The sequence below is a fragment of the Saccopteryx bilineata genome, chromosome 2 (genome assembly GCF_036850765.1).
Source record: "Saccopteryx bilineata isolate mSacBil1 chromosome 2, mSacBil1_pri_phased_curated, whole genome shotgun sequence".
Taxonomy (NCBI): Eukaryota; Metazoa; Chordata; class Mammalia; order Chiroptera; family Emballonuridae; genus Saccopteryx; species Saccopteryx bilineata.
In genome coordinates this window covers 354694220-354721612 of record NC_089491.1, presented here as the reverse complement: position 1 = coordinate 354721612, position 27393 = coordinate 354694220, and the positions used below count along the sequence as shown (strand labels likewise).

Genomic DNA, 27393 nt, shown 5'->3' with positions numbered 1-27393 from the left:
TTTGCCTTTAATTTTTGTCATAGATGTGAATGGCTTACAGAAAATTTATAAGGGGAGAGCATGTATGTAGAACACTTCAATCTCTTAACTTATTGTTTTTATAAGAGACCTCTTTTTGGTGCATTGAACATGAGAGTTCTATAAAGCCATAGTGAGAGAACTGCTGGCCTAAAACCAGGAGGTATCAACAGGAAGCTGGAAGTCTCCTTGGAGTCTAGAGAGAGCCTGGGAGGAGGATGTGCCTCCTCAGGTCCAACACTGGTTGACGAGGAAGCTTGATATGTCAGGAACATATTTTACATCTCTGGAGAAGGAGCTCAGTCCAACAGTCACTCCCAGGCCTTTTCACCATACACCTGCTCGCCCTGTAAGCCTGCTCATTACCTGCGTTTCCCAGGGATGGCTTAGAAATCAGTATCTTGTGAGTCTGGTCAGAAAATGTCAAGTTCTAGAGCTCTCGTGTATCAACTCGAAAGAACTGATGATGTTCAGGAGCCTACGAAGCTGACTCAAGGCTCAGTGACCACACTAGGGGACTTGTTCAGCAGGGCAGCGGCCCAGTCCCTTGGCAGCTCATTAGTTGCAGCATATCACACTGTAGGTTCTGCTTCCCAGATGCTCAGGGACAGTGATCTAGAGGGAAGGGGCTTGGAGCTGTTTGCACAGAACTTTGTAAGGGGTGGAAGCAGTAATAAAAGTTATGGAGGAGGGTGTTAAACCCCCTTCACTCTCCTTTTGAGCCTGCCATTTAATTACCCCTTTCTTTCCTGTTTCCCATAATTTTTCTTGGGAAAAACTACTCTTCCTGTAGCCCAACACACATATTGCCAAAGGACACCTCAACCTGTGATGCCTGTAATTTGTTGATTGTTTTGGTGCGACTGGGAAGCACAGGAAAAAACCTAGGTGAGAACTTGAAACTCTCTGCTCAGTCTGGCTGACATCATCAAGACACACTGGGATTTGAGCTATGTGTAGGCGGGGAGGGTTCACAAGAACAGAAAGCTCTCTCCACCCTTGAAGAACTCATAAGGTTGATGTGGTGACTTGCACACAAGGGCGCTCAGCTGCAACTATCACCTGCAGACACTCCACGCAGGAGGTGGGTGGGGCTGGTGGCGAGAAGACCTTGTGCTCTATAGTGGTGGTGCTGGGGATGGGAGCCTAGGCGGCTATGCATAGACACCAAGCTTTAAGATCACTTAGAACCATACAGAGAAGGGAAGGAAAGAGGGAAGAGTGCCAAGAACAGAGCGGTTTCTCCGGGTGGGAGCCATGAAGCCCAGTGGTCCTTCCGGTGGACACTCGCTCAGCAGAAGCTCAAAACTTGACTCCTCTCTGTCTTCAGGGCTGAGCAACCACATCTTTTTCTGGCTGCGGTCATTTGATCGCTGATGCTTCTTCACCTAAGGTTCAGGCAAGGCTTATCTTACAGAGCCTCCTAATGTCACCACTGCTTTCGGGGAAGACACAAAGAAGTTCAAACCATTCCTGGTGGTTTTAAAATAAGCTGTGTGAACCCTCTTTAGCTTGCCAAAAAGAAGAAATGGTTGTTGCAAAATGATGGTTTTCCATATCTGCAGGGATTTCAACGTCATCATAGTCACAATCAGGCTCGATATAGCTTGGGATGGAAACTGTCTTCTTATTTTTAACTTTATTTACCGATGTGTATGTCGCTGGTGGCTCACTTGGGGTTTCCTGTGGGGCTAGAATATACAGAAAGGTCCTTACATGCAAAGCTCTTATGTATTTACACATTTTTGACCAAGTGGCCCAGCATGGTTTTCATGCGTTTCTGTGATCTTTTCCTTTCTTGGTGGACCAGATGCCCATTTTACAAAGGAAACTGAAGAACCAACATGACACAGTCTTGGGATCGCCCATGTGAGAAAATGGCAAGTATTACTCAGACGTCTTGATTGCCGTGTCTTTCTGCCTACAGTCACATGGCAGTGGAAACCATAAAACAGAAACTTAGACCAAAAATGGTCAAGGGAGTAGTGTTGTGTCTACAGATCTTAATTTTTATAAGGAAGTGGTACAAACCATGTTTCCTTTTTGGCATATCCTGCAAAATGACTTACACTGTTTCCAGAACTATCACTGATTGCTCGTGTATGAATCTCTCTGCTAAGGAAGAAGGGGACAGTGGTGTTTTCAAAAGGAGGAATTAGTGGAGCATGGGTACACCACAAAAGGACTAAAGTGGCTAGGGGAAGGATGACAAACAGCTCAACTCCACTTTTCATGGGGACTGGAACTACTTGTACCGCGATCTCATCTTTTCCTAAGAGAACCTGAAAAACTGCCATCATTCCATATTCTGCAGAGCTCTGTGGTTAGACAGACCTGAGCTTATATTCAGGCTCCAGCAGTCACGAGCTATGTGACCATGGATAAGTCAGTTAACTTCTCTGTGCCTAAGTGTCCTCATCAGTCAGAGGGTAGTAATAATGTACCTGCCTCATAGCCTTGTTTACAAGATTAAATGAAATATTACTCATAAAGTACCTTGCATGGGGTCCAACACACAGTGCATGCTCAATAAATGGTAGCTAATATTACCTATCAATCAAAACATCTTTATTAATTACCTACTAAGCTCCAGGTGCTTCTTAGTGGTGGGTAAGCAGTGGTGAATAAGACAAGAAAAGTTCTTATTTCCAGTTTATATTCTAGTGGAGGAGATTGATAAATAAGCAAATGAACAATAACTAAATAAGACAATTTTGATAATTTATATTACATTCATAAAGAAAATTAGTAGGATTTCTCTAGATAGGGTGATTAAGAATGGCCTCTTTGAGGTGGTGATATTTGAGCTGACACTTGAAGGATGAGGCAAACCCAACTGTGTGAAGAGCTTATGGGAGAACATTTCACTTAAGGAGACCGGCAGAGTTTTTCTGATAGAAGTGTGAGAGGCCCTGCAACAACTCCAAGTTCCTTCTTACTCAATGTTCTAAGCTGGGATTTGAATATGATTTTATAAATTGAATATTGGGAGCATTGATAACTTATTCTAACCCTTTTAACTTATTCATCTTTTAAATGGGTTGCTGCCATCTGCAAATTCTAGTGTTATAGACTCTCTGTGTCCCACAAAATTTGTATGTTGAAGCCCTAATACCCCATGCCGTATGACTGTATTTAAAGATAGGGCCTCTAAGGAAGTAATTAATGTTAAATGAGGTCATAAGACTGTATACAGCCCAGGTCCAGTAGGATTAGTGCCCTTATAGAAACACCAGAAAGCTCTCCCCAGCCTAGTGAGGACACAGCAAAAAGGCAACTGTCTGCAAGCCAGGAAGACAGTCCTCAGCAGAAACCAAATCAGCCGGCACCTTGATCTTGGATTCTAGCCTCTGGGACTGAGAAAATAAACTTCAGTCATTTAAGCCATCCTGTCTATAGTATTTTGTTATGGGAAGCCTGAGCCAACTAACACATCTAGATACATTTGTTATCTTACTCTGAGTAAGACTATTAACAGCAAGATATACTCACAGGCATCTTGTTGAGAAAGCAAACCCCTGGGTGGCAGAGGGGGCAGTTGAACTGGTGTTTCATTGAGAATATTCCTAGAGAGAAAGAAGGAGAAGTTGGTGTTTGGTTTTGGCCACGCCTGCTGTTCGTAGATTTAAAGGAAAACATCAAGGAAAGTGAACAAAGTTGAACATTCAAATTTTGGACTCTAAACTTTGGAAGCATTACCTTTCCTTTCTAGATCTTGCACCCTGTTTGTAACTGGCACTCTGAAGAAACCACTTCCTCTAGCCCAGAGCACAGCTGGATTTGAGAGAAGGGAGTTGACACTGTGACTTAGAGTTTGGAGGATCCCTTCCTGTGCTCACCTGAGCTGGTTAAGAGGGGGAGGTAAGCATCAGCTGCAGTGGTGGGATTCAAATAGTTTAACAACTAGTTCTCTGCCCTAATGACTGTTTTAAGTATAAAAAAATGATATACCAAAACGTAGTTTATTTTTCATGCATTCAATACTGAAATAAGAACAATAAAAGAGGTACACAAAACTAGATTGTGTTATAAGAGTTTTAAAATATTAAATAATACTGACAAAAAACAATAAAACTGTTATTTAAGATATTTCCAAAATGCTTCTTCTTTTGTGTGTGTGTGTGTGTGTGTGTGTGTGTGTGTGTATTTTTCTGAAGTTGGAAACGGGGAAGCAGTCAGACAGACTCCCGCATGTGCCCCACCGGGATCCACCCGGCATGCCCACTAGGGGGAGATGCTCTGCCCATCTGGGGCATTGCTCTGTTGCAACCAGAGCCATTCTAGCACCTGAGGCAGAGGCCATAGAGCCATCCTCAGCACCCGGGCCAACTTTGCTCCAATGGAGCCTTGGCTGCAGGAGGGGAAGAGAGAGACAGAGAGGAAGGAGAAGGGGAGGGGTGGAGAAGGAGATGGGCGCTTCTCCTGTGGGCCCTGGCTGGGAATCAAACCTGGGACTTCTGCACACCAGGCCGACGCTCTACCACTGAGCCAACCGGCCAGGGCCATATTGCTTCTTAATTGGCATCCTCACTTGCAATTTTTTTTTACCTATGGATGGAATGAACATTACTATGGCACTTAGAATACGCTGTTGAACAGATGAACATTAAAAAAAGTGTAAGGAATGTAAATTTGTGATTTCCACATTGGGCGGCTGCCCAGGCATCCACCTTAGAGAGAACCCTGATTACAAGTGCCATTTTAACAATTGGTTCACTGAATTCAACAAAAAATTAGGTATTGGTTCTACTGAACTAGTGCGAACTGGCTGAATCCCACCACTGACCAGCTGTATTTTGATTTGCAACATGGATATACTTCTAAAGCTAACTGTGCATACACTGTGTGACAGCACTTCCACTACTGGATGCTACCGAAGGGCTTGCATATGATCATCCAAAGACATGTCCTAGAATATTCATAGTAGCACTAATCATAACAAACTAGTCACTATCCAAATGCCCATCAATAGTAGAATGGAGAAATTCATCATGATTCCCTCTCACAGTGGAATACTTTATAGCAGGGGTAGTCAGCCTTTTTATACCTACCGCCCACTTTTGTATCTCTGTTAGTAGTAAAATTTTCTAACCAACCACCAGTTCCACAATAATGGTGATTTCTAAAGTAGGGAAGTAACTTTACTTTATAAAATTCATAAAGCAGAGTTACAGCAAGTTAAAGCACATAATAATAATTACTTATCAAGTACTTTGTCGGATTTTCGCTGTTTGGCAGAATAAATCTTCATAAAACAACTTACTATAATTAAATCTATTTTTTTAATTTATACTTTGGTTGCTCCTCTACCGTCCACCATGAAAACTGGAACATCCACTAGTGGGCAGTAGGGAACAGGTTGACTACCACTGCTTTATAGCAATGAGAATGAATAGGCTATAACCACAAACAATGAATGTCATGAAAATGCTGAGCAAAAGAAGCCAAACACCAAATAATACATACTGCATAACTCTACTTATATAAAGCGTAAAAATAAGAAAAATAAAACCCCAAACCTATTCTATTTCAGATAATGGTTATGCTTAGGACAGAAGGACTGGAAAGGACTATAAGATGTTGAGGTGCTGGTAATTTTGGTTTTTTGGTTTGGGTGCCAGCTACCTGGGTCTGTTCAGTTTGTGGAAATTCATTGAGTTTTAGTCTTACCATGTGCACTTTTCTGTATTCATATTATATTTCGTTAAGAGATTTCAACAAAAAGATAGATTCCAAGCAAGCCTCCTTACCTAGATCTCCATTCCCCTCTGTATACTCTGATTTTCAAACTAGTACTAGATTCTTCTGAGGCAAGTTTTGGTCTCCTATATGTGCTTCAGTCCCCCTGGGAATGAAGGTTGTTGGGGTGAATGGAGAAAGGAATATGTGGCAAGAGCTCCATCAGCGACCTTTATCTCCACCCCTCCATGGCTCTACCTAGAAGAGGGAAATTTTATCTCACCTTAAATTTGGGGAAAATCAAGCTCCTCCCACTTTCTCCTGCAGAGCAGGCCTGAATGCAGAAGGTGTATATTCTGCTCTGGTCTTTGGCATTCAGAGAACGGGGCTGTCCTACATTCTGAGATTATCCAGAGCTACCTGTGAATGTGCAGGAATGTTCACCTGGTTTTGAATTAGAAAACGCTCTTGCCCATGGCGAACAGCCACCTTCTACAATGCCAGTTTTGTTCTTAATAAAGGCAATATTTTGGTTACCTAGCTGCTTGACACATTTGTCTTACTTCTCAGTGGGTCAGATTTGGTCGGGAAGAGGCCTATTATTTTCTGGATCCCTAGAAGCCCCAACAAAATTCATTTTAGAAAAGCATGCATTTTGTTTCAGGTGGTGTGTACATTCCAAACAAAGGCATGTACACTAGACAAGCTCCTGGAAGATAACCTCTAAGCTCTTGAGATAAGAGTGACTTTGCATACTTGGGGCCTTGGGCCAGCCAGATAGTTTATGCTAACAAGGTGACTGATGGTGTCTGACTGTTGGTGTTTGCCTATGGGCTCTGGTCATGCTGTATCAGTTCGGCTTCTAGAGTGACTTGAGTGCTAAATTAGTTATGCAGGCACTCCACACCTATGTGACTTATCACCAGTAAAAGCCCTAAAAATCAGGGCTCAGGTGAGCTTCTCTGGTTGGAAGTGCTTCTCACAGTTCATTGCTAGGAGAATGAAGCACTGTCCATGTGATTTCACAGGGAGGGGACAACTGGAAGCTTGCATCTAGTCTCTCCTAGACTCTACCCTAATTTAGTTGATTAGAGCATTACCCCAATGTGCCAAGGTTGCGGGTTCCATCCCCGACCAGGGCACATACAAGAATCAGCCAAGGAATGCATAAATAAGTAGAACAACAAATCAATGTTTCTGTCTCTCTCTCAAATCTATCAATAAAAAAACTTTTTATAAAGCTTGTATGAACATGTCTTTTTCCTTTGCTGATTTTAATCCACATCCATTCACTATAATAGTCCATAAGCATGAATATTACAACTGTTCTGAGTCCCTTGAATCCTTCTAGTGAATCATCCAGACTAAGGGTGGTCTTGGGGACCCCCAATATGAATAACAATCATAAAGCCCTAAAGATATCACAAAATACAAAAGTAAGCAGATGGTGTATTTTTGTTCAACATAATAGCTTTTTTTTTAATTTTTTTTTTTTTAGCACCATAGCTTTTAGAGGACTATACTGTACTTGTAATTCATTTCAAGAAAAGAAAAGCAGAACTAACCCTGAGTGGTAGACCTAGAACACAGAGCCCAACCTATGACCTCTATCAAAGTAGACAACTTGGAGAGCAGAGAGATAGATGGTGCCCTGCGCCCTCAAAACCCTGAGCCTACTCCCTTTAAAGTGGGAGAATGGTCAACATGACGTTTCACTGGCTGTACAGGAAAAGTAGGCGTTTAACATACTCGCACAGCATCGTAGGCCCCAGAGTAGAAGTGAACAGGCTGTTCCCAAAATTAAAAAGCAGAAGGACTTCCCCCACTTACTCATACATCATTTCTCCATCTTTTTGCCTTTGTTTCAAGGACTTAGTAATTTCCAATTTCTTGCCTGAGGGGAAAAAATAAACATATTCACTTAAAAAGAATTAGCAAAAGTTGTGATTTTAAATTTTAAAAATCCTCAGAAACCAGGTGAGTTCAGAATATTTGGAAAAACCATTAAGAAGAAACAGATTTAGGGACACAGGACAAAAAGTTGGTAGCGCTGGGCCCTGGCCGTTTGGCTCAGCGGTAGAGCGTTGGCCTGGCGTGCGGGGGACCCGGGTTCGATTCCCGGCCAGGGCACATAGGAGAAGCGCCCATTTGCTTCTCCACCCCTCCGCCGCGCTTTCCCTCTCTGTCTCTCTCTTCCCCTCCCGCAGCCAAGGCTCCATTGGAGCAAAGATGGCCCAGGCGCTGGGGTTGGCTCCTTGGCCTCTGCCCCAGGCGCTAGAGTGGCTCTGGTCGCGGCAGAGCGACGCCCCCTGGTGGGCAGAGCGTTGCCCCTGGTGGGCATGCCGGGTGGATCCCGGTCGGGTGCATGCGGGAGTCTGTCTGACTGTCTCTCCCTGTTTCCAGCTTCAGAAAAAAAAAAAAAAAAGTTGGTAGCGCTGGAATTGAACCCAGGCTGGCTGAGCCTTTCGCTAATGCAGGGAAGGCTGGGACACGCGGACTGCATTTATTTCCTCATTGCTTAGTATTTGCCTGGCATGTAGTCAGCATTCAGAAATATCGGTCAAATAGCAAGCGTGCTTGAGAGGAAATGAGATAAAGAATGGGAAAAGCAGTTTGTAAATTGTGACATGCTGGGCATATAAGTTATTAGTTATAAACTGCTTGTTAATAAGAGTGGGTCAAAATAAAAAAATAGATAAAGTTTTTGTTCAGGTTATACTTTTCTCTTTAGCTGAAAATGAGATGTTTTAAGGAAGCAAATGGATAGAGGACTAGAGGGGCCAGAATATACCATTCGTATTAAAATATATAATAATAATAATAATAATAATAATAATAATTACTGCCTGTCCAGGCGGTGGCACAGTGGATAGAGTGTTGGACTGGGAGGTGGAGGACCCAGGTTCAAAACTCCGAGGTCACTGGCTTGAGCGTGAGCTCATCTGGCTTGAGCGCAGGCTCACCAGCTTGAGTGTGGGATCATAGGCATGATCCCATGCTCACTGGCTTGAGCTCAAGGACACTGGCTTGAGCAAGGGGCCACTTGTTCTTCTGAAGCCCCCTGGTTAAGGCACATATAAGAAAGTAATCAATGAAAACTTTGGTGCTGCAACAAAGAATTGATGCTTCTCATCTCTCTCCCTTCCTGTCTGTCTCAACTGTCCCCATCTCTCTTTCTCTGTCTCTGTCATACACACAAAAAAGTCACCATCAAAAGGTAAGAGGAAAGAATAGTAAACAGGGAGCTCAGTGGACACAAGTTCTACTCCCAGCTTTGTCACTAACTCCTATGAGACCTCAACCAAGGCTCCACCTCCCACTGAATCTTAATTTTCTTATTTCTAAAAAGGGATTGAGAAGAATGACAAAAAGATTTCACTTCTTCTGAAGCCCTGACTTTCCAGCACTGGGTTAAGCAGGATTCCGAGGCTGTGTCCAGATGCAGCCGGTGGACAGTTCCTTGATTCTGGAGGGATGCCTGCTCAGGGTGCTCCAGAGGAAAGTGGCAGTACCAGTACCTTTCAGTGTACTTACCGTCCCCAAGTGTACTCCAGGGTTAGGTCCTAATGTAAAGGAATAAGATCTCAAGAAAACATACCACTGAATCAAAGATTTCATGTTTCTGCAGATGAATATCAAAACTGAAAACCCAGTAGTAGATAATCTAAAGTTAGTGTTAATCTCCAGGCAGATGCTTATTTATGTCTGAGGATGCCAAGAACCTCTGGACAAGGGTGATAATACCAAAATTCAGAGTATGATCTCACAGGGGGCAATCACAGTGGACAAACAGGGTGATCATAAATTTAATCTATTTTTCTTTTTCTACCCCCCTCCCTTTTTTTTTTAAGTGAGAGGAGGGGAGATAGATAGACTCCTGCATGTACTTGGGCCTGGATCCACCTGTCTGAGACTGATGCTCTGACCAACAGAGCTATGCTCAGGGCCCGGGCCACACTGGAACCAATGGAGTCACTGGCTGCGGAAGGGGAAGAGAGAGAGAGAAGAAGGTGAGAGAGAAGCACATGGTTGCTTCTCCTATGTGCCCTGACCGGGAATTGAACCCAGGGCATCCACATGCTGGACCAACGCTCTACCACCAAGCCAGCCAGCCAGGGTCTCAAGACAGTTTTTTACGTTACTTAGACTTGTGCTCTATTTCAAGTTTCAAAGATAAGATGCTCTGATCAGCAGTCACAATAAAGAGAGAAAACTCTGGGCATAGTGTGCCTTGAAACAGATTCAGCTTTCACCCAGCCATTCGGGCTGGAAGAGTTCTCGGACATTAGTTAACCTCCCTCCCTTCACCATGCAGATGAGGCCCAGGGATACAAGTTAGTGGCAGTGCTCAAACTGAAACCCAGAGTGCATGGTGCTTAATCCAAAGTTCAGCACTAATCTTGCCCTAAAGGAGCCCTAGTGCACTGATAACCACCTCTCCACATGCCCGGGTGACATGATTATTACCTTGTCTGAGCAGCCGCCTACAGACACAGTACAGTATGAGGCCCATGGTCACAGAGATTATGGTGATGGCCACAGCTAAGATGATCCAGAAATTGTCCCTCCACCAATCCATTGCAGTGGATTCCTGAGGAGAATGGAGATAGAGAAATGAGGCATGAGTGAAAGGCATCCTGGGGCGTCAGGGGCAGTTACCTACCATGTTGTATGAGAATACGCCTGCTTAGGGATCAGGCAGGCAGTGGTTCATGGTCAAACCCTGCCGATGAGCAGCTGGGAGACCCGAGGCAAGTCACTTAACCTTCTCTGAGCCTCAGTGTTCTCGTCTGCAATATAGGAGTGACACCACCTATGACTTCATAGGGATTTGTGAGGAGCAGAATAAGATATAAACTGACTAGGTAGGTACTCTAGAAATGGAAGACATAATCACTGCTCTTTCTTACACTGTCAAACACGCAGTAGGAGGGGGAAATGACATTTAAAGCAATAATTGACTGCAGTTGTTTTTATATCAGACAATGTAGACTTAATTCATAACATGGAGGTAGAATTTTGAGGGTTTTTTTTTATGTGGGGGCTAGAAAAATACCTTGATGGGTGTTTCTAAGTGAAGTTTGGTCAGGATGGAGAAGGTGAAGAAGATGCAGACTAGAATTAGTGCACGAAGAAAGTAACAGGAATTTGGGAGCTGAGGCTAGTGGACCAGAGAGGAGGAAAGTCTGGGAAGAAGGTAGCAGCAGAGGGAGAGATTGAGAAGAGTAGATCTTAAATATTCTCCCCACAAAAAATAAATTATACAGTAACTATGTGATGTGATTGATGAAAGTATTAGCTAACATTATGGTGGTAACCATTTTGCAATATATAACTGTATTGCAACACTGTATAGCTTAAACCTACATAGTGTTATATGTCAGTTATATCTAATAAAGTTGAGTGGATAGAGAGCAGAAACTTGGAGCATCATTAGAAAGTTTCCACAGTGGCACATCGGCCTGGGACCCAGAGGACCCAGGTTTGAAACCCTTAGGTCGCTGGCTTGATCCCTCTCTGTCTCTCTGTGTCACTGTCTGTCTCTCTCGTTAAAAAAAAAAAAAAAAAAAAGGTTTCCACAGTGGAACATGACCAGTGCCTTTATAGGACAGTTATACCTAATATTCACTCTTTTTTTGTGTGTGTGACAGAGACAGAGAGAGGGAAAGATTGGGACAGACAGACAGGAAGGGAGAGAGATGAGAAGCATCAATTCTTCATTGTGGCTCCTTAGTCTCCTTAGTTGTTTGTTGATTGTTTTCTCATATGTGCCTTGATGGGGAAGGTGGGGGCTACAGCAGAGCGAGTGATCCCTTGCTCAAGCCAGCAACCTTGGACTGAAGCCATTGACCTTGGGCTTCAAGCCAGTGACATTTGGGTCCAAACTAGAGACCATGGGATCATATTTATGATCCCATGCTCAAGACAGCGACCCTGTGCTCAAGCCATCGTCCCTGCGCTCAAGCTGGTGAGCCCACTCTCAACCCAGATGAGCCCACGCTCAAGCTGGAAACCTCAGGGTTTCAAACCTGGGTCCTCTGCATCCCAGTCCAATGTTCTATGGACTGCGCCACCACCTGGTCAGACATAATATTCATTCTTAAATTATTATAATTTGTTCCCATCAAATCTTCAATTAAATTGCATAACAAAGGCTTGTACGGCATTGACTGGGTAACTTAGTTGATTAGAGCATTGTCCTAATGTGCCAAGGTTGCGGGTTCCATCCCGATCAGGGCACATACAAGAATCAGCCAAGGAATGCATAAATAAGTAGAACAACAAATCGATGTTTCTGTCTCTCTCTCAAATCAATCAATAGAAAAACTTTTTATAAAGCTTGTATGAACAGAACCTGGACATGTGTGCAGTGGTTTCCATTCTGGGGGTGACATAGGGGCAAATAGAGAGAAGAGCAGTGGCCAGGCTCCAAGTGACAGTGGGGAGAGGGCTGCAGGATGACTCAGGAGTCGCCTCTAGGAATTCAGGAAGATCTTGGGGAGGTGCTGGGCTCTCCTCACCCATGGAATGGGCATTCTGCCAGTTTATTCGGATATTAAAGTAACAATAATCCTTGAGGCCTGGGAGAGATCCTGGTGTATCCCAGTCACATGAGAATCAGCTTCCTATGTCACCATTCAGCCAATGGAAACTCACCAGGCATATTGATATAGTGCCATTTCTGATTCATGCTTCTGAGTGATATTAACAATGTCAACAAGGACCCAAGCAGGTGGCAGAGGAGCAGGGGCAAAATTAGGCTGCTGCTAATGCCATTGCTACTACAATAACTTTCTAACTTGGCTTACTATTTTAAAATGTGCGTTACTGGTACGATGTCCTTATTTATTAAGTTGCTATATTACAATTTGGATTTTCAGTTCCAAATTTTGTTCCTTTAGTGAAGGTTTGGCTTAATCAATTATAATGCTCTTTGTTTATTCATAAAGTTATGTGTGGCAAAACCAATCGTGTATAACCAGTGCTGCTCTATACTCATCATTTTGCAGCTTGCTTTTTTTTTTTTTTTTTTTGTATTTTTCTGAAGTTGGAAACGGGGAGGCAGTCAGACAGATTCCCGCATGTGCCTGACCGGGATCCACCCGGCATGTCCACCAGGGGGTGATGCTCTGCCCATCTGGGGCGTTGCTCTGCCGCAACCAGAGCCATTCTAGCGCCTGAGGCAGAGGCCATAGAGCCATCCTCAGTGCCTGGGCCAACTTTGCTCCAATGGAGCCTTGGCTGCAGGAGGGGAAGAGAGAGACAGAGAGGAAGGAGAGGGGGAGGGGTGGAGAAGCAGATGGGTGCCTCTCCTGTGTGCCCTGGCCGGGAATTGAACCTGGGACTCCTGCACGCCAGGCCGATGCTCTACCACTGAGCCAACTGGCCAGGGCCTGCAGCTTGCTTTTTTTGCTCAACATTGCTTTTGTCATTTATCCATGTTGTAATATGCTGGGGATTTACTCTTAAGAGAGCAAAAGGCCAGTGACTAGGGACTTATTTGGGCTATATCTCCCCAGGCAGGCACTAGGCCAAGGTTTTGTTGTAGATCACCATTTCAGGATACACACAAGAAAGTAATAGAGGAAGAAGAACAAATGGGTAAAAGAAACAATGAAGACTAGAAACTTGACATTCAATGGGGGTTGTGGAAGTTGGTTTTGTAAAGCCCAATGAGATCAAAAGGCAATGGGCTTAAGAAGCCACCACTTATCAGAGGACAGCTTCTTTGTTCAACAATCCAAAATTGGAATCTCACTTTTTTAAAAAAGATTTTATTTATTTTAAAAAGAAGACAGAGAGAGAGAGAGAGAGAGAGAGAGAGAGAGAGAGAAGGGAGGAGCGGGAAGCATCAACTCGTAGCAGTTGCTTCTCGTATGTTCCTTGAGTGGGCAAGCCTGGGGTTTTGAACTGGCAACCTCAGTGCACCAGGTCAGTGCTCTAGCCACTGCATCATTACAGGCCAGGCAAATCTCACCTTTTTTTCCAAAGTCCTTTTAATTCGTACTTAAAAAAAAAAAATTCTTTTTGGACTCTCACATTCTTAGCTCTGGGGAACCAGATAGACAGATAAGTAGGATAGACAGATAGATAAATAGAATTTCTTCCCTTCATTTTCTCCTTCTCTTTTCTCTTATTCAAATCTGTGTCTCTTTGTCTCATTTTCCCTCTTTGTCTTCGTTTTACTCTTGAGGGATTTCTCCACAAAGCAACATAAACATCCTCTTTAGAGCAATAGAAGTGGATACGAGGACACAAGAATTAAAAGCTGTTGCATTTGACCCTGGCCGGGTGGCTCATTGGATTAAGTGCCGTCTTGGTGCACCATGTTTGTGGGTTTGATTCCTGGTTAGGGCATGTATCAGAAGCAATCAATGAAGACGCAATTAAGTAGAACAACTAGGTGGGATGACAAGTTGATGCTTCTCTCTCTGTCTCTGTCTCTCTCCCTCTATCTCCATTCCCCCATCTCCTTTCATTTCTCTCTCTTTCTCAATCGATGGAGAAAATAAACTATTGCATCTGTGGAGCATGACCAGAAGGAAGAAAGGAAGCGGGAAGACAGGGGGTTGTAACTTTCCACTATAAACCCTCTGGATTACTCGCTTCTTTATTTGTACAGTGTATTTAGTTTAATAAAATTGAAAAAAGAGTCAATCAACCACATAGTGCAAATTCCATGAAAAGCCGTAATTCAGATTTCAAGTTTAAAGAAATTATGTCATAAAGTGAAACTATGGGTCATTTCCAGTTTTATTCTCACAGGTCAAGTGGATATGATTTTCCCTCAGATGTTTTGAGCGTGTTCAGTGTACCGAGTAGTCCACAAGTGCCTTCTCATTTGTCAGATGATCTCATTCTCACCGCCACCCTCCTTTCCACCCCACCAGAGCTGAAACTGAGGTGAAAAGACCTGCCCAAGGTCACCCAGGCAGGAAGGGGGGCAGAAGTTTCCTATGTTACAGAGCCTTCCTCTGTTGCCATTAGTCATGATGATCCCAAGTCATTCACAAAAAACCAAACGGGATTCAGGCTATCTTACTTTGACAGGAGCGTCGTGGTGGTACTTATATGTGGTGTGAGGAGCCAGAGGATTCCCAAGAATGAATGATCAGAACCCGCAGTTGAGAATAAGCTGCCCACTAAGACCAGAGAAACAGTCCTCTTCAGCACGGACTGCTGGGAGGTGCCTTTCAATAGAACCAAGCAGAGCTTGGCTCTTCAGGAAAGTGCAGCTGAGAGACAGGCCCAAAGAGAATCACCTCCATTCCCAGTAGGATGTTCTCTGGGCCACCAGGATAGTTTCATGGCCAGGGTGCCACCAGAGCGGTGAGTGATGGGGAGTGATGGCAGGGAGTACAGCCAGTAGGCAGCATGCAATGGCTGCATGATCAAGTTCAGGCCCTGGGAAGGTATGCAAGCCGAATTGTACCCATGTCAGCAGGCCTGGAGGAGATAAGATTGTGGAGTGCAGGAGGGCTGAGCGCTACTGAAGCATGAGGCAAAGATGTGTTCTCGTGCGAGAATGCTGGCAGTCAGCTCAGCGATGCAACTGGGTCTCCCAAGGTACACGGGGAACCTCTCAAGGGCCAAGGGCCAGTCTTCACTAAGCACCACAGACTAGCTCAGCAGGAATGGCCCACTGATGGGAAACTGCCTGTCTCTGTCTTTCCTCCTTTATCCAATACCAGAGAAGAAAATGCAGGGGAAGGAAGCAGAGGTCGCTGAGGCAGCCCCACCTTCCTTTCAACTCCCTTCACTAGAGAGTCAAAGATTGAAGTTTTAAAAGTAGCACGACTGCCTGATCTGTGGTGGTGCAGTGGATCAAGCATCGACCTGGAACGGTGAGGTCGCTGGTTCAAGGCCCTCAGCTTACCCAGTCAAGGGACATTCGAGAAGCAACTACAAGTTGATGCTTCCCACTCCTCCTCCCCTGCCCCCTCTTTCTTGCTCTCTCAAAATCAATAAATAAAAGCTTTAAGAAATATAGCACAACTCAGTTTTAAAAACTAAAATGAGTCTGCTTAATAATCAAAAGTGACTTAAAAGTTTTGGAATTGGACTGAAATGTCACTGACAGAGGACACTCCCCACAGGAATAAGGTGGGAACCCAGGCAGCAGCAGTGAGAAGCAAATTGTATTTGTTTCTTATGGCTGCTCTAACATATGACCACAAACACGGTGCCTTAAAACAACACAAGTGTAGCCCTGGCCGGTTGGCTCAGCGGTAGAGCGTCGGCCTAGCATGCGGAGGACCCGGGTTCGATTCCCGGCCAGGGCACACAGGAGAAGCGCCCATTTGCTTCTCCACCCCTCCGCCGCGCTTTCCTCTCTGTCTCTCTCTTCCCCTCCCGCAGCCAAGGCTCCATTGGAGCAAAGATGGCCCGGGCGCTTGGGATGGCTCTGTGGCCTCTGCCTCAGGCGCTAGAGTGGCTCTGGTAGCAACATGGCGACGCCCGGGATGGGCAGAGCATCGCCCCTTGGTGGGCAGAGCGTCGCCCCATGGTGGGCGTGCCGCGTGGATCCCGGTCGGGCGCATGCGGGAGTCTGTCTCTCCCTGTTTCTAGCTTCAGAAAAATGCAAAAAACAAAAACAACAACAACACAAGTGTATTGTCTTACAGTTCTGGAGGTCAGAAGCCTAACATGATGTCATTGGGCTAAAATCCAAGTGTGGACAGCTCTGAGCTCCCTCTACTGGAAACGCAATTCCCGCGTTCTTCTCAGCTGCCAGAGGCCATTCACATTCCTTGGCTCCTGGCCCTTCCTCCAGCTTCAAAGCTAGCAATGGTGCATCTCTCTGACATAGGAAGGTTCTCAAGGCAGGACTCAGACTCAGAGATAATGCAGAGCTTATGAGCCAGAGTGGAGGCCCACTGTAGAGTACTGGCTAGAAGAAGGTAAGATCCAGTGTGAGACCAGAGCAGGTCCAGCTCTGAACTGTAGGTTAGCAGGTCCCAGAGCATGGGGTGGAGTAGGGGTGCCAGGGTAAGTCCACATGTACAGGTGTAAGGGTCCCAGCTGTTGGGAGAGCTGCAGTGCCTTGCCTCAGCTTCTGTCAACTGGTCAGCATTTAATGGACATGGTGAATGAAAGAAGGAAGAGGAACTATGACAGCATGCTTTTGTTACTAGTTATCAGGTTCCTTGAGTATGTTAGGCCCTGGCCAAGAACTTGAAGAATAACGTAAGTTATTCCTAGCCCAGCCAGGACCTTGGAATCTTTTGGGGAGCTTGAAAAACTGCTGCTATCTGCAGCACATCAGACACTCAGATTAAATTAATTTGGGGCGGGGGCCTGGCCATTGAGATTTTGTTTGTTTTAATGAAGTTCTCCAATCAATTCTGATAAGAAGCCAAGGTTGAGAACCAGTAACATACGTGTTACCACTTAGTCTTTAGTATAACCTTATTATATAGTGGGAGTGGTCTATGATTACTGTCATTTTACAGTGGAAGAAATAGAACTCAGAGAGGTGAAGCAATTTACTCAAGGCAACACAGCTGGTGACTCGGACGATGTCTCAGCCCTGTCTGATGCCAGATTCATGCTTTCTTTCCTGCCAGGCTGACACCACACTGATAGAAGTTTCTTTTTCATTACAGAACTGAAAGCAGAACCCTCATTAAAGAACTTCCAATATTGGCAAGACCTCATCTTTTAGCTGTGGCTTGTTTCATATAATAGGAACCTCAATATGAAAATGCACTTTACAGAAGTAACATGCACTGTGTGCTGACTTACCATGAGTTCTAAGTACTCTATACATGCACCATTTCATTTAATCCTCCCAAAGGCTTTGTAAAGCTGGTCATAATTACTATTCCATTTTATAGGTAAGAGAATAGAGGCTTACAAGAGTTCAATAACTTGCCCAAAGTTGCAGAGCTATCAAGTAGAAAAATCAAAAGCCAAACCTAGGTCTTTCTGACTCTAAGGCCTTAGCAGGTGACCACCAAGCCAGGGCCTTGAAATAAATATTAAAAGGCAGACACCAGGGTCATATGTCTCTACACCACTCCCAATTCTAATATGTAGGTCTGGTGTGAGGTAGCAGCATTTCTTTTATTTTTGTAAGAGAAACAGACAGGCAGGAAGGGAGAGAAATGAGAAGCATCAACTCTTAGTTGTTCATTGATGCTTTCTCATATGTGCCTTGGTGGGGGCAGGGGAGAGAGCTCCAGCCAAGCCAGTGACCCCTTACTCAAGCCAGCGACCTTGAGCTCAAACCAGTGACCTTGGGCTTTAAGCCAGCAACCTTTGGGCTCAAGCCAGTAACCATGGGGTCACGTCTGTGATCCCACACTCAAGCTGGTGGCCCCGTGCTCAAGCTAGTGAGCTCAAGCTGGTGACCTCACGGTTTCAAACTTAGCCCCTCAGTGTCCCAAGCCAATGCTCTATCCACTGAGCCACCATCTGGTGAGGCAGGTATCAGCATTTTTAACAACTGCCACTGGTTCTCAGGCCTCGGGAGGAACACTGCATCTGGCCGGTCTGCAGAGCCCCTGCTGGGGCAGGCAAGGAAGCTGCAGGCTTGTTCACCGCGACAGTTGGGAGCAGTAGGGGCAGCAGCTGGGTGGGGTGATAGGCCCCAAATGCACTTTATGATAGGCACTAAAAAGGACTCTTGGAACCCAAATATGTTTACTGTCTGCTTGTCACACAGTGTTTGAAATTTCATCATTATAAGTCACTTCTTTCCAGAGCCAAGTTCCATGCATCCCCCTCTCTCCTCTTCCCCTCATTTGCCTGGGTGTGCCAGACTCTGAGGAAGAAAAACTGATTTTTACTAGAGTGTGAATGACTTTGTTAGATCCCCGGATTTGTTCCCTGGGGCACTGGCAGGAGCAGGGAGATCCTGGAATTATATCCAGTGTCCTTAGGATAGAATCATTACTGAGATGATGTAGGAATGAAGTTCTTGCAGGAACAAGAGGACCTAGGAAGACCCTGTTGTCGAGGCATCATTCTCCCTCCTGTCATCCTCTCCAGACTTCACAGACTCTCCCCTTTCTCCTCAGTCAGCCTGCCCTCAGGACAGACTCTGAATCTCCTTCATCAGGATCTCCACAATGGCTACCAGGCTAAAGGGAGCTCCTCCTAATGAAAGCCCAGAAGGCAAGAGAAGCCTGGATTTCAAGAATGGGGAGGAAACTGAGGTTGAGGAAATGTTGTATGTTTAAAATACGAGAGACTTCTGTGTTTATAAACTGTGAAGGTGAGCCCTGGCCGGTTGGCTCAGTGGTAGAGCGTCGGCCTGGCATGCAGAAGTCCCGGGTTCGATTCCCGGCCAGGGCACACAGGAGAAGTGCTCATCTGCTTCTCCACCCCTCGCCCTCTCCTTCCTCTCTGTCTCTCCCTTCCCCTCCCGCAGCCGAGGCTCCACTGGAGCAAAGATGACCCGGGCGCTGGGGATGGCTCCTCGGCCTCTGCTCCAGGTGCTACAGTGGCTCTGGTCGCAACAGAGCGACACCCCAGAGGGGCAGAGCATTGCCCCCTGGTGGGCAGAGCGTCGCCCCCTGGTGGGTGTGCTGGGTGGATCCCGGTCGGATGCATGCGGGAGTCTGTCTGACTGTCTCTCCCCGTTTCCGGCTTCAGAAAAATACAGGAAAAACAAAACAAAACTGTGAAGGTGCCACGAGAGAGAACAAGAACAAAAACAAAATACAGGGATATAAGAGAGCAGCAGGATCGAGATCTGAGGAGCAGAAGAGATACCTTCGCTGGCCCCCGGCGGAAGGATGAGCTTTTAAAAGGGAGCAGGAGCCTGACCAGGCGGTGGCACAGTGGATAGAGCGTCGGACTGGGATGCGGAGGACCCAGGTTCGAGACCTGGAGGTCACCAGCTTGAGCGCAGGCTCATCTGGTTTGAGCAAAGCTCACCAGCTTGGACCCAAGGTCGCTGGCTCGAGCAAGGCGTTACTCGGTCTGCTGTAGCCCCACGGTCAAGGCACATATGAGAAAGCAATCAATGAACAACTAAGGTGTCGCAATGAAAAGCTCATGATTGATGCTTCTCATCTCTCTCCGTTCCTGTCTGTCTGTCCCTATCTATCCCTCTCTCTGACTCTCTCTCTGTCTCTGTAAAAAAAAAAAAAGAAAAGAAAAGAATAAAAGGGAGCAGGATTGGGACAGGGCATGCTGCCAAAAGGACCAGCCTGGGGTATGGGGGCGGAAGTTAAGAGGTTGCACCCCAAAGTGCCCATTCTTTCTGAAGTAGGAGGCAGAGTCCATGGGCAAACTGCTGGGGTGGGGGTGGAGGCAGACACCCACCCTTTCTCCCAGTATGTTATCATCAGTACACAAAAGACACTTGTGCCTGTTCACTGTCTGTCTCCCACACTGGCCGGTAAACTGTGAGAGCAAGGGCCTTGCCTCACTCTTTATTACTGTTTCCAGAACCCAGAACATCACCTGGAACACAGGAGGTGCTCCATACATATCTGTGACCACATGAATGAATGACGCCCAGAACTCTTTCCCCTAACGCTGGGGGAACCTCCCACCCATAACAATGCAGGTTAGTAGTAGTCGGTGTTAGGTTCAGGTCCAGGACCCCCGCCCAAACTTTAGGTGATCTGGCACTGGGGCAGTTCTTGTAACTCTCCACCTGAGCAATCCTGATTTATATCTTACCTCCCCCGATCCTCGGACATCCTGCCAGCAGATCATCTCCCCTCATGTATCTGAACATTCTGTTGCTTGGTCGTTAACCACCAACCCCTCCACTGTTTAACCACCACAGGTAACAGAGTTTTACCCCCTGGGGTGAGAAACAGAGCCAAACTCAGTCCTGAATGGGCTGAGGCTTGTTAACCTCTCAGGGCCGGTGCCACTAGGATCTCAGCCCATCTGTTCGCAGATGCATAAATAAACTTCTTAAAAATTCATCAAGGCCTAAGCCCATCAATAGATGACTGGATAAAGAAGATGTGGCACATATACAATATGGAAAACTACTCAGCCATAAGAAATGATGATATTGGAACATTTACAGCAAAATGGTGGGATCTTGATAACATGATACGAAGCGAAATAAGTAAATCAGAAAAAAACAGGAACTGTATTATTCCATACGTAGGTGGGACATAATAGTGAAACCAAGAGACATTGATAAGAGTGTGGTGGTTACGGGGGGGAGGGGGAAATGGGAGAGGGATAGGGGATGGGGAGGGGCACAAAGAAAACAAGATAGAAGGTGACAGAGGACAATCTGACTTTGGGTGGTGGGTATGCAACATAATTGAACGACAAGATAACCTGGACTTGTTATCTTTGAATATATGTATCCTGATTTATTGATGTCACCCCATTAAAAAAATAAAATTATATAAAAAAAAAAATTCATCAAGGCCTGACCAGGGGGTGGCTCAGTGGATAGAGCATTGAACTGGGGCACAGAGGACCCAGGTTCAAAACCCCGAAGTCACCAGCTTGAGCGTGGTCTCATCCAGCTTAAGCGTGGGCTCACCAGCTTGAGTGCGGGGTCACTGGCCTGAGCCCAAGGTCGCTGCTTTGAGCAAGGGATCACTCGGTCAGCTGAAGGCCCACAGTCAAGGCACATGTGAGAAAGCAATCAATGAACAACTAAGGAGACTAAGGAGCCGTAACAAAGAATTGATGCTGCTCATCTTTCTCCCGTCTGTCTGTCCCTATCTGTCCCTCTCTTTGTCTCTGTTACAAAAAAAAAAAATCATAAGGCCTTGTGTATTCCTCCTTTGGCAACCTAACATTAGTAGTTTGGATCCAAGTGCTGTGCATTCGAATTCTAAAGCCAACTCGCCGGGACACATGACCGGAGGCAGGCTCCCTGCCCTCCATATGCCGCCCTTTGTTGCTGGCATTGAACAGCTGACTGGGAAGCACAGGCCATGCAAACATTGGCGGGCGGAGTTCCAGCTTCTCTCTCATTTCTCCCCATCTCTTTCGTTTCTCCCCATTTCTCAGGAACCTAAGGCATCTTGTCAGTGAGTCTGTTGCAATTCTGAGTGGTGACAGTGGGAGAGCAGCGCAAAGCAACAGCCATCCTAGCCCCAAGTCTCACTTCCCCAAAAGGCACTTCTGGGAAGTCAGTGACAGAAATCCTACTCACTACCCATCACTGGGGATTCCAGAGACTGTGGGTTTATTTAGCACCCACTTTTAACCAAGAACCTCAGAGTAAGAAATACAGCTTCTCATGAGACAGCTACTTGTATATTCACATAAATAAAACAAATTTCATAAAATGTCTTTATGACATGTGATGCATGCCAACATTGTCTCACCTGTCCTAGCCAATTTCATTTTTAAAAAAGTACCAAGTGTAAGCCCCCCAAATTTATTTCACAACCCACTGATGGTCCTGTCCTGTGTGTTGAAAAACTCGAGTTTTTCTTTAGAAGAATCAATGATCTGAAATAGCCATGAGGGTTTGTGTGTGTGTGTGTGTGTGTGTGTGTGTGTGTGTGTGAGATAGAGACAGAGAAACAGAGAGAAGGACAGATAGGGACAGACAGACAGGAAGGGAGAGAGATGAGAAGCATCATTTCTTCGTGTAGCACCTTAGTTGTTCATAGATTGCCTTCTCATATGTGCCTTGACCAGGAGGTCACAGCAGACCGAGTGACCCCTTGCTCAAGGCAGCGACCTTGGGCCCAAGCTGGCGAGCCTTGCTCAAACCAGCTGAGCCTGCACTCACGCTGGTGACCTCGGGTTTTCAAACCTGGGCCCTCTGTGTCCCAGTTCAACGCTCTATCCACTGTGCCACGCCTGGTCAGGCTGAAATAGTCATGAGTCTTAAAAGGTGTGGGTAGAATGCATGGGTAGGGGAATTAGAGTTTCAGAAAGTTAACATTGGAAGAAATCTGAAAAAAATATCTGTAGAAGGAGAGACACTTGCAAATGGTTCAGCAGGAAGCTGCGGAGATCTGAACTCTAACCCAGCTCCTTGCTTTTCGAGACCACGTGGCTTTAGACACTAATCTCCTTACCGAGGCCTGCACTGCCTAAGACAGCAGCCACCAGCCCCATGAGGCTATCTTACTGAGCACTTACTGAGCTAGGCAGCAGATTGGAGCTTAGATATGTGTGAAAAGCACACAAGATTTCAAAGACTTCATGTAAAAAGAAGAACAAAAAAAAATCTCATTAACCAATATTTACATGGATTACATATTGAAATGGTAATATTTTAAATATATTGGGTTAAGTAAAATGTATTAGTAAAATTTGAACTTTCTTTTATCTTTTTATCACTCTTCCATTGAAATTTTTTCCTCTCTGCCCTGCTTGCACTCTTATTCTTTTAATGTTTTAAAATTGATTTTAGCAAGAGAAAAAGAGGGAGAGACAGGAATGTGGAGCTGTTCCTATATGTGCCCTGACTGGGGATTGAACCAGCAGCCTCTGTGCTTAGAGATGATGCTCTAACCAACCAAGCTAACTGGCCAGAGAAAACACACTCTTATTCTTAATATCAACCATCTGGGCACATTGTGCTTACTCAAAAAATGCGAAACTGTAAAACAGTATGGAATTCAACCAAAGAATGGATAAATAAGCTGGTATATTCATACAATGAAATGCTACCTAGAAATTTTAAAAAATGAATTCCCAATGCACACAACAATGTAGATGAATCCTGGAAACAGTAAGTGAAAGAAGCAAAAGAGCATAACCTGTATGCTTCTCTTTATAAGAAGTTTGAGAGCAGACTAAACGATTTGATTGCGATAGAAACCAGAATAGTGATAGCAATGTTGGAGGAAAGGGCCTGATTGGAAAGCGCTGATGGAAATATTCTACATCTTGTTTTGGGCAATGTATTGAACTGTACATTTAAAATCTGTGCATTTTATTTCTGTTACATTAAAAAAATAAAAGTTAAAAATAGAATGAGCCGCCTTTAGTGTATGGAACTGGCTGGGCAAGGAATGAAGCTTGCTGGTAGGAACTGAAGAAGATCGAACGCCTCTGTGTGTTGGGTGGGTGGGGGATGTGGATTTCTGAGGGAGAAGGAGATGAGAAGGAACAGGAGAAGGGGGGGGAGCCAGCCTCATGTTACAAAGGTGGGAGAAGCAACTGATGGAAGGTGCTCAGGGATAGAGAGGCCACGATATTTTAAGAACAGGGCTGTTGTTCCCCTTGCTGCTTTAGACACCTTTGGTGGCCCCCTATGCAATCTTTAGTAAAGTTTGTTGCCATCTGCCACGCTTTGGTGAACGATTTTGTTTTGGGCGTAGGGAACCGAGAAAGGGCTGAGTTTTACCCCTTGGTCAGTGCTGTTTGGAACAGAGGCTCACCCATAGGACTTGGAGTCAATGCTAACCATGGGACCCCACAGAAGTCTTGGGGAGGGCTTTGGACTTCAGCAGGGCACTGAATGAGGGTTTGAGCTGCTCTCAACCTAGATCTCAAGGTTCTAGGAGACTAGAGATAGTATTTCAGCTAATACTTAGAAGTCAGCATGAGCATTTCTTACCTGAATTCACCTCATGCTCAATATGATAGTTTATCACACCATTACTCCCAGATTAATCATGTTGTTTGACTGATTTCATTATAGAACCTGTTTGTACATGCTCAACCATTATATAAACCAGGGGTCCCCAAACTTTTTACACAGGGGGCCAGTTCACTGTCCCTTAGACCGTTGGAGGGCCGGACTATAAAAAAAAACTATGAACAAATCCCTATGCACACTGCACATATCTTATTTTAAAGTAAAAAAACAAAACGGGAACAAATACAATATTTAAAATAAAGAACAAGTAAATTTAAATCAACAAACTGACCAGTATTTCAATGGCAACTATGGGTTTGCTTTTGGCTAATGAGATGGTCAATGTGCTCCTCTCAATGACCACCAATGAAAGAGGGGCTTCTTCCAGAAGTGCGGCGGGAGCCGGATAAATGGCCTCAGGGGGCCGCATGCGGCCCGCGGGCCGTAGTTTGGGGACCCCTGATATAAACAGTTTATTGTTCCCCTGGCATCTTTGTTTGCCCATGGTTAGAGACTATACCTATTTGCTAGCAAAATCTAAAAGGAATGATAAAATCCTATTCTGGCAAAGTTGTGGTGAAATGGGTCCTCCAGCATGACTATGGGCCGTATACATTGACTTAAATTTTTTTTGAAAGCAAATGGTAATACCTTTAAAAAATGGAGCCGTTCTGTGATTCCATAATATCATTTCTAGAAATCTAACCTAAGAAGTAATCCAGCCTGACCAGGCAGTGGCGCAGTGGATAGAGCGTCGGACTGGGATGCGGAGGGACCCAGGTTCGAGACCCCAAGGTCGCCAGCTTGAGCGCGGGCTCATCTGGTGTGAGCAAAAAGCTCACCAGCTTGGATCCAAGGTCGCTGACTCCAGCAAGGGGTTACTCGGTCTGCTGAAGGCCCATGGTCAAGGCACATATGAGAAAGCAATCAATGAACAACTAAGGTGTCGCAACGAAAAACTGATGATTGATGCTTCTCATCTCTCTCCGTTCCTGTCTGTCTGTCCCTATCTATTCCTCTCTCTGATTCTCGCGCTGTCTCTGAAATAAATAAATAAATAAATAAATAAATAAATAAATAGATAAAGAGAAGTAATCCAAAGAAAGTAAAACCTAAGTGTGTAAATATGTGCAACTCAATATAGATAATCAGGGAGCTATCCAGCAGTCAAACACTGGTAGGTTAGAGAATCAAGTTCCAGAAGGGCAGGATAGGGTGCAGCAATCAAGCAAAGGGAAGAAAACATCAGGAGAGCACTATTGGGAAGCTGCACAAAATGAAAGAGCAGAATGCAGCATTGTGTCTGTACTCAGCCACATCGTCACATACCGTTGCCTGAGTAGGTGGCTGGGATGACTAGGAGGAAACACAGAAAAAATGACTTTGATATTTTACTGTGTGAGAGTAGGGTCTTTCCTTCTATCTGTATCACCGAGCCTTGCTGTGAAGCATAAAAAAAACCCCACATTTTAAAAAATGGAGATACCACCATCTTAAAAGAGCTTCTGCTCCTTGCTCCCAAACAGGTCACTTTCTTAGTATCTCTGAGATGCTGGTGGGATGTGGTCTCCCTTAGCAGCGCCTTCTAGACTGGCAGATTATTCAAACTTCCTAGTCCATTTATCCCAGGATTTCCAAAACCTAAAAGTCCTTCTTTGGGTCCAACCAAATTGTCTCTTGCTGTTGCTTACTTTTCTTATCTGTTTGATTCTAAACAAGAACACAAAACCTGTCACTCAGTGGCTCCCTAGCAATAATGTTGCTGTTATAGGTTGGTGAAGTCGATCCAGACAGAGATGCCTGCGCTTTGGTTACAGCAGTGACGTTTGTGTTTCTATTTTTAGAATGTATTTACATCAAAATAAGACAATGATAACTTTTCAAAATACCTCTACCTAGGAAAAAGTTAGAAGGCAAAAGCCAAACTCTTTCCAAAGGTTGTTATGAGGTAGTGGAGATTGGGGTCATTGTTTCCCTATTTCTCTGTACTTGCCCAATTTTCAGAGGGGGGAAAAGATCCTTAAAAAATAAATAAATAAAAAGAAGCTTGCCGTTCTTGTCTTCTCCGGGCTCAGCAATTTCCACGTTGGATGCTCCTTCGGAGGTTGCTACATGCAAAGGGAAAGAGGGTGGCTTTCGGGACAAGTGATGCGTGAGAGGGTAGAAGTGGTGATGGAGCCGAACGCAGGTCTGCCCCACAGTAAATTTCCAGAGGGCAAGAGCAGATGACAAAATGGAGATCTGGCCCAACCCAACACACCTCAATCCTGAGGCCTCTGGAAGGCAGATAGATGCCTTATAAACACATCCCTGCACACCAGAGGCACAGGAACAGAGATACCTAGGCTGGTGGTGTTTCAGGGTTTTCATCTGACAGCTCCAAGATGCAGCCCAAGGCTCACACAGTCTACCCCTCCACACACCTCTGCCTCCAGCACAGACCCATTAGGGTCTTCAGTTACCAAAACATCAGAATCCAGAGAGATAGCAATCTCTCTGCGGCACACACATTTCATACCTAGCCACTGTCAATCAACCTGAGACACAGGCTTCTTCATCACCCAACACACATATGAGGAAATGGAGGCGCAGAGCAGTGCAGTGATTCTGAGGTCACTTCTGCCGGTGATCAACACTATGGAGTCTTCAAGACCAGGGTTTCTCCAACCCAGCCCAGTGGTTGTACCATGACTCCAGCTACAGGCCCCCAGCCCAAGCCCAGATGGCCCTCACACTGACACACGCCCAGACGCTTACCTGGGCTGCAGCCATGTCTAGATGTGATCAGCTGAGGGGACAGCAGTGTCCTGAGTGCTGTGGCTCAGGAACAGCTGATGAGAGGCATTCCTTGCCTACAGGCCTTCTACCCACGCCAGTGCAGTGAGTACTAGCCTGACCACACTTCCCCTTTCTGCTCAGCCCCTGGAGAGAGGCCCAGGCAGCGTCACTGGGCCACCAGTCCCTCTTCCAGGGAATCTGACTCCTGAGGCTTTCTAGGAGCCAGAGTCTTCTTGCTGCCCCCCCCCATGCTCCCACAGGGTCCAGCAGGGGTTCATCCTAGTGGGGAGGGGTCAGACCCAGGTGGAGACTCAGTGTGTGTTTGGGGGGAGCGGGAGGGCAGAGGTATCTTCTTCCCCACAGAAGAGCCTGCCCTAAGCATTCCTGGAGCTCTAGAAGAGAAGCCCCTGACTTTCACTAATAGACAGATTGCG

At 45.5% G+C, this 27393-nt stretch overlaps 1 protein-coding gene across 2 annotated transcripts; it reads right to left on the bottom strand.

Annotated features, from left to right (window-relative positions):
- Positions 1 to 27022, bottom strand: SCIMP (SLP adaptor and CSK interacting membrane protein). Of its 2 annotated transcripts, XM_066255334.1 has the most exons (5): positions 26939 to 27022; positions 10165 to 10288; positions 7528 to 7591; positions 3511 to 3584; positions 1 to 1709 (listed from the first exon to the last, which is right to left on the bottom strand). In XM_066255334.1, the coding sequence occupies exons 1-5, from the start codon at positions 26951 to 26953 to the stop codon at positions 1501 to 1503; spliced, it is 486 nt and encodes a 161-aa protein (XP_066111431.1). In that variant the 5' UTR covers positions 26954 to 27022; the 3' UTR covers positions 1 to 1500. The 2 variants fall into 2 exon arrangements, with proteins under 2 accessions (XP_066111431.1, XP_066111430.1); XM_066255333.1 differs by lacking the exon at positions 26939 to 27022 and having other exon boundaries at positions 10165 to 10333.
- Positions 27023 to 27393: the final 371 nt, after the last annotated feature.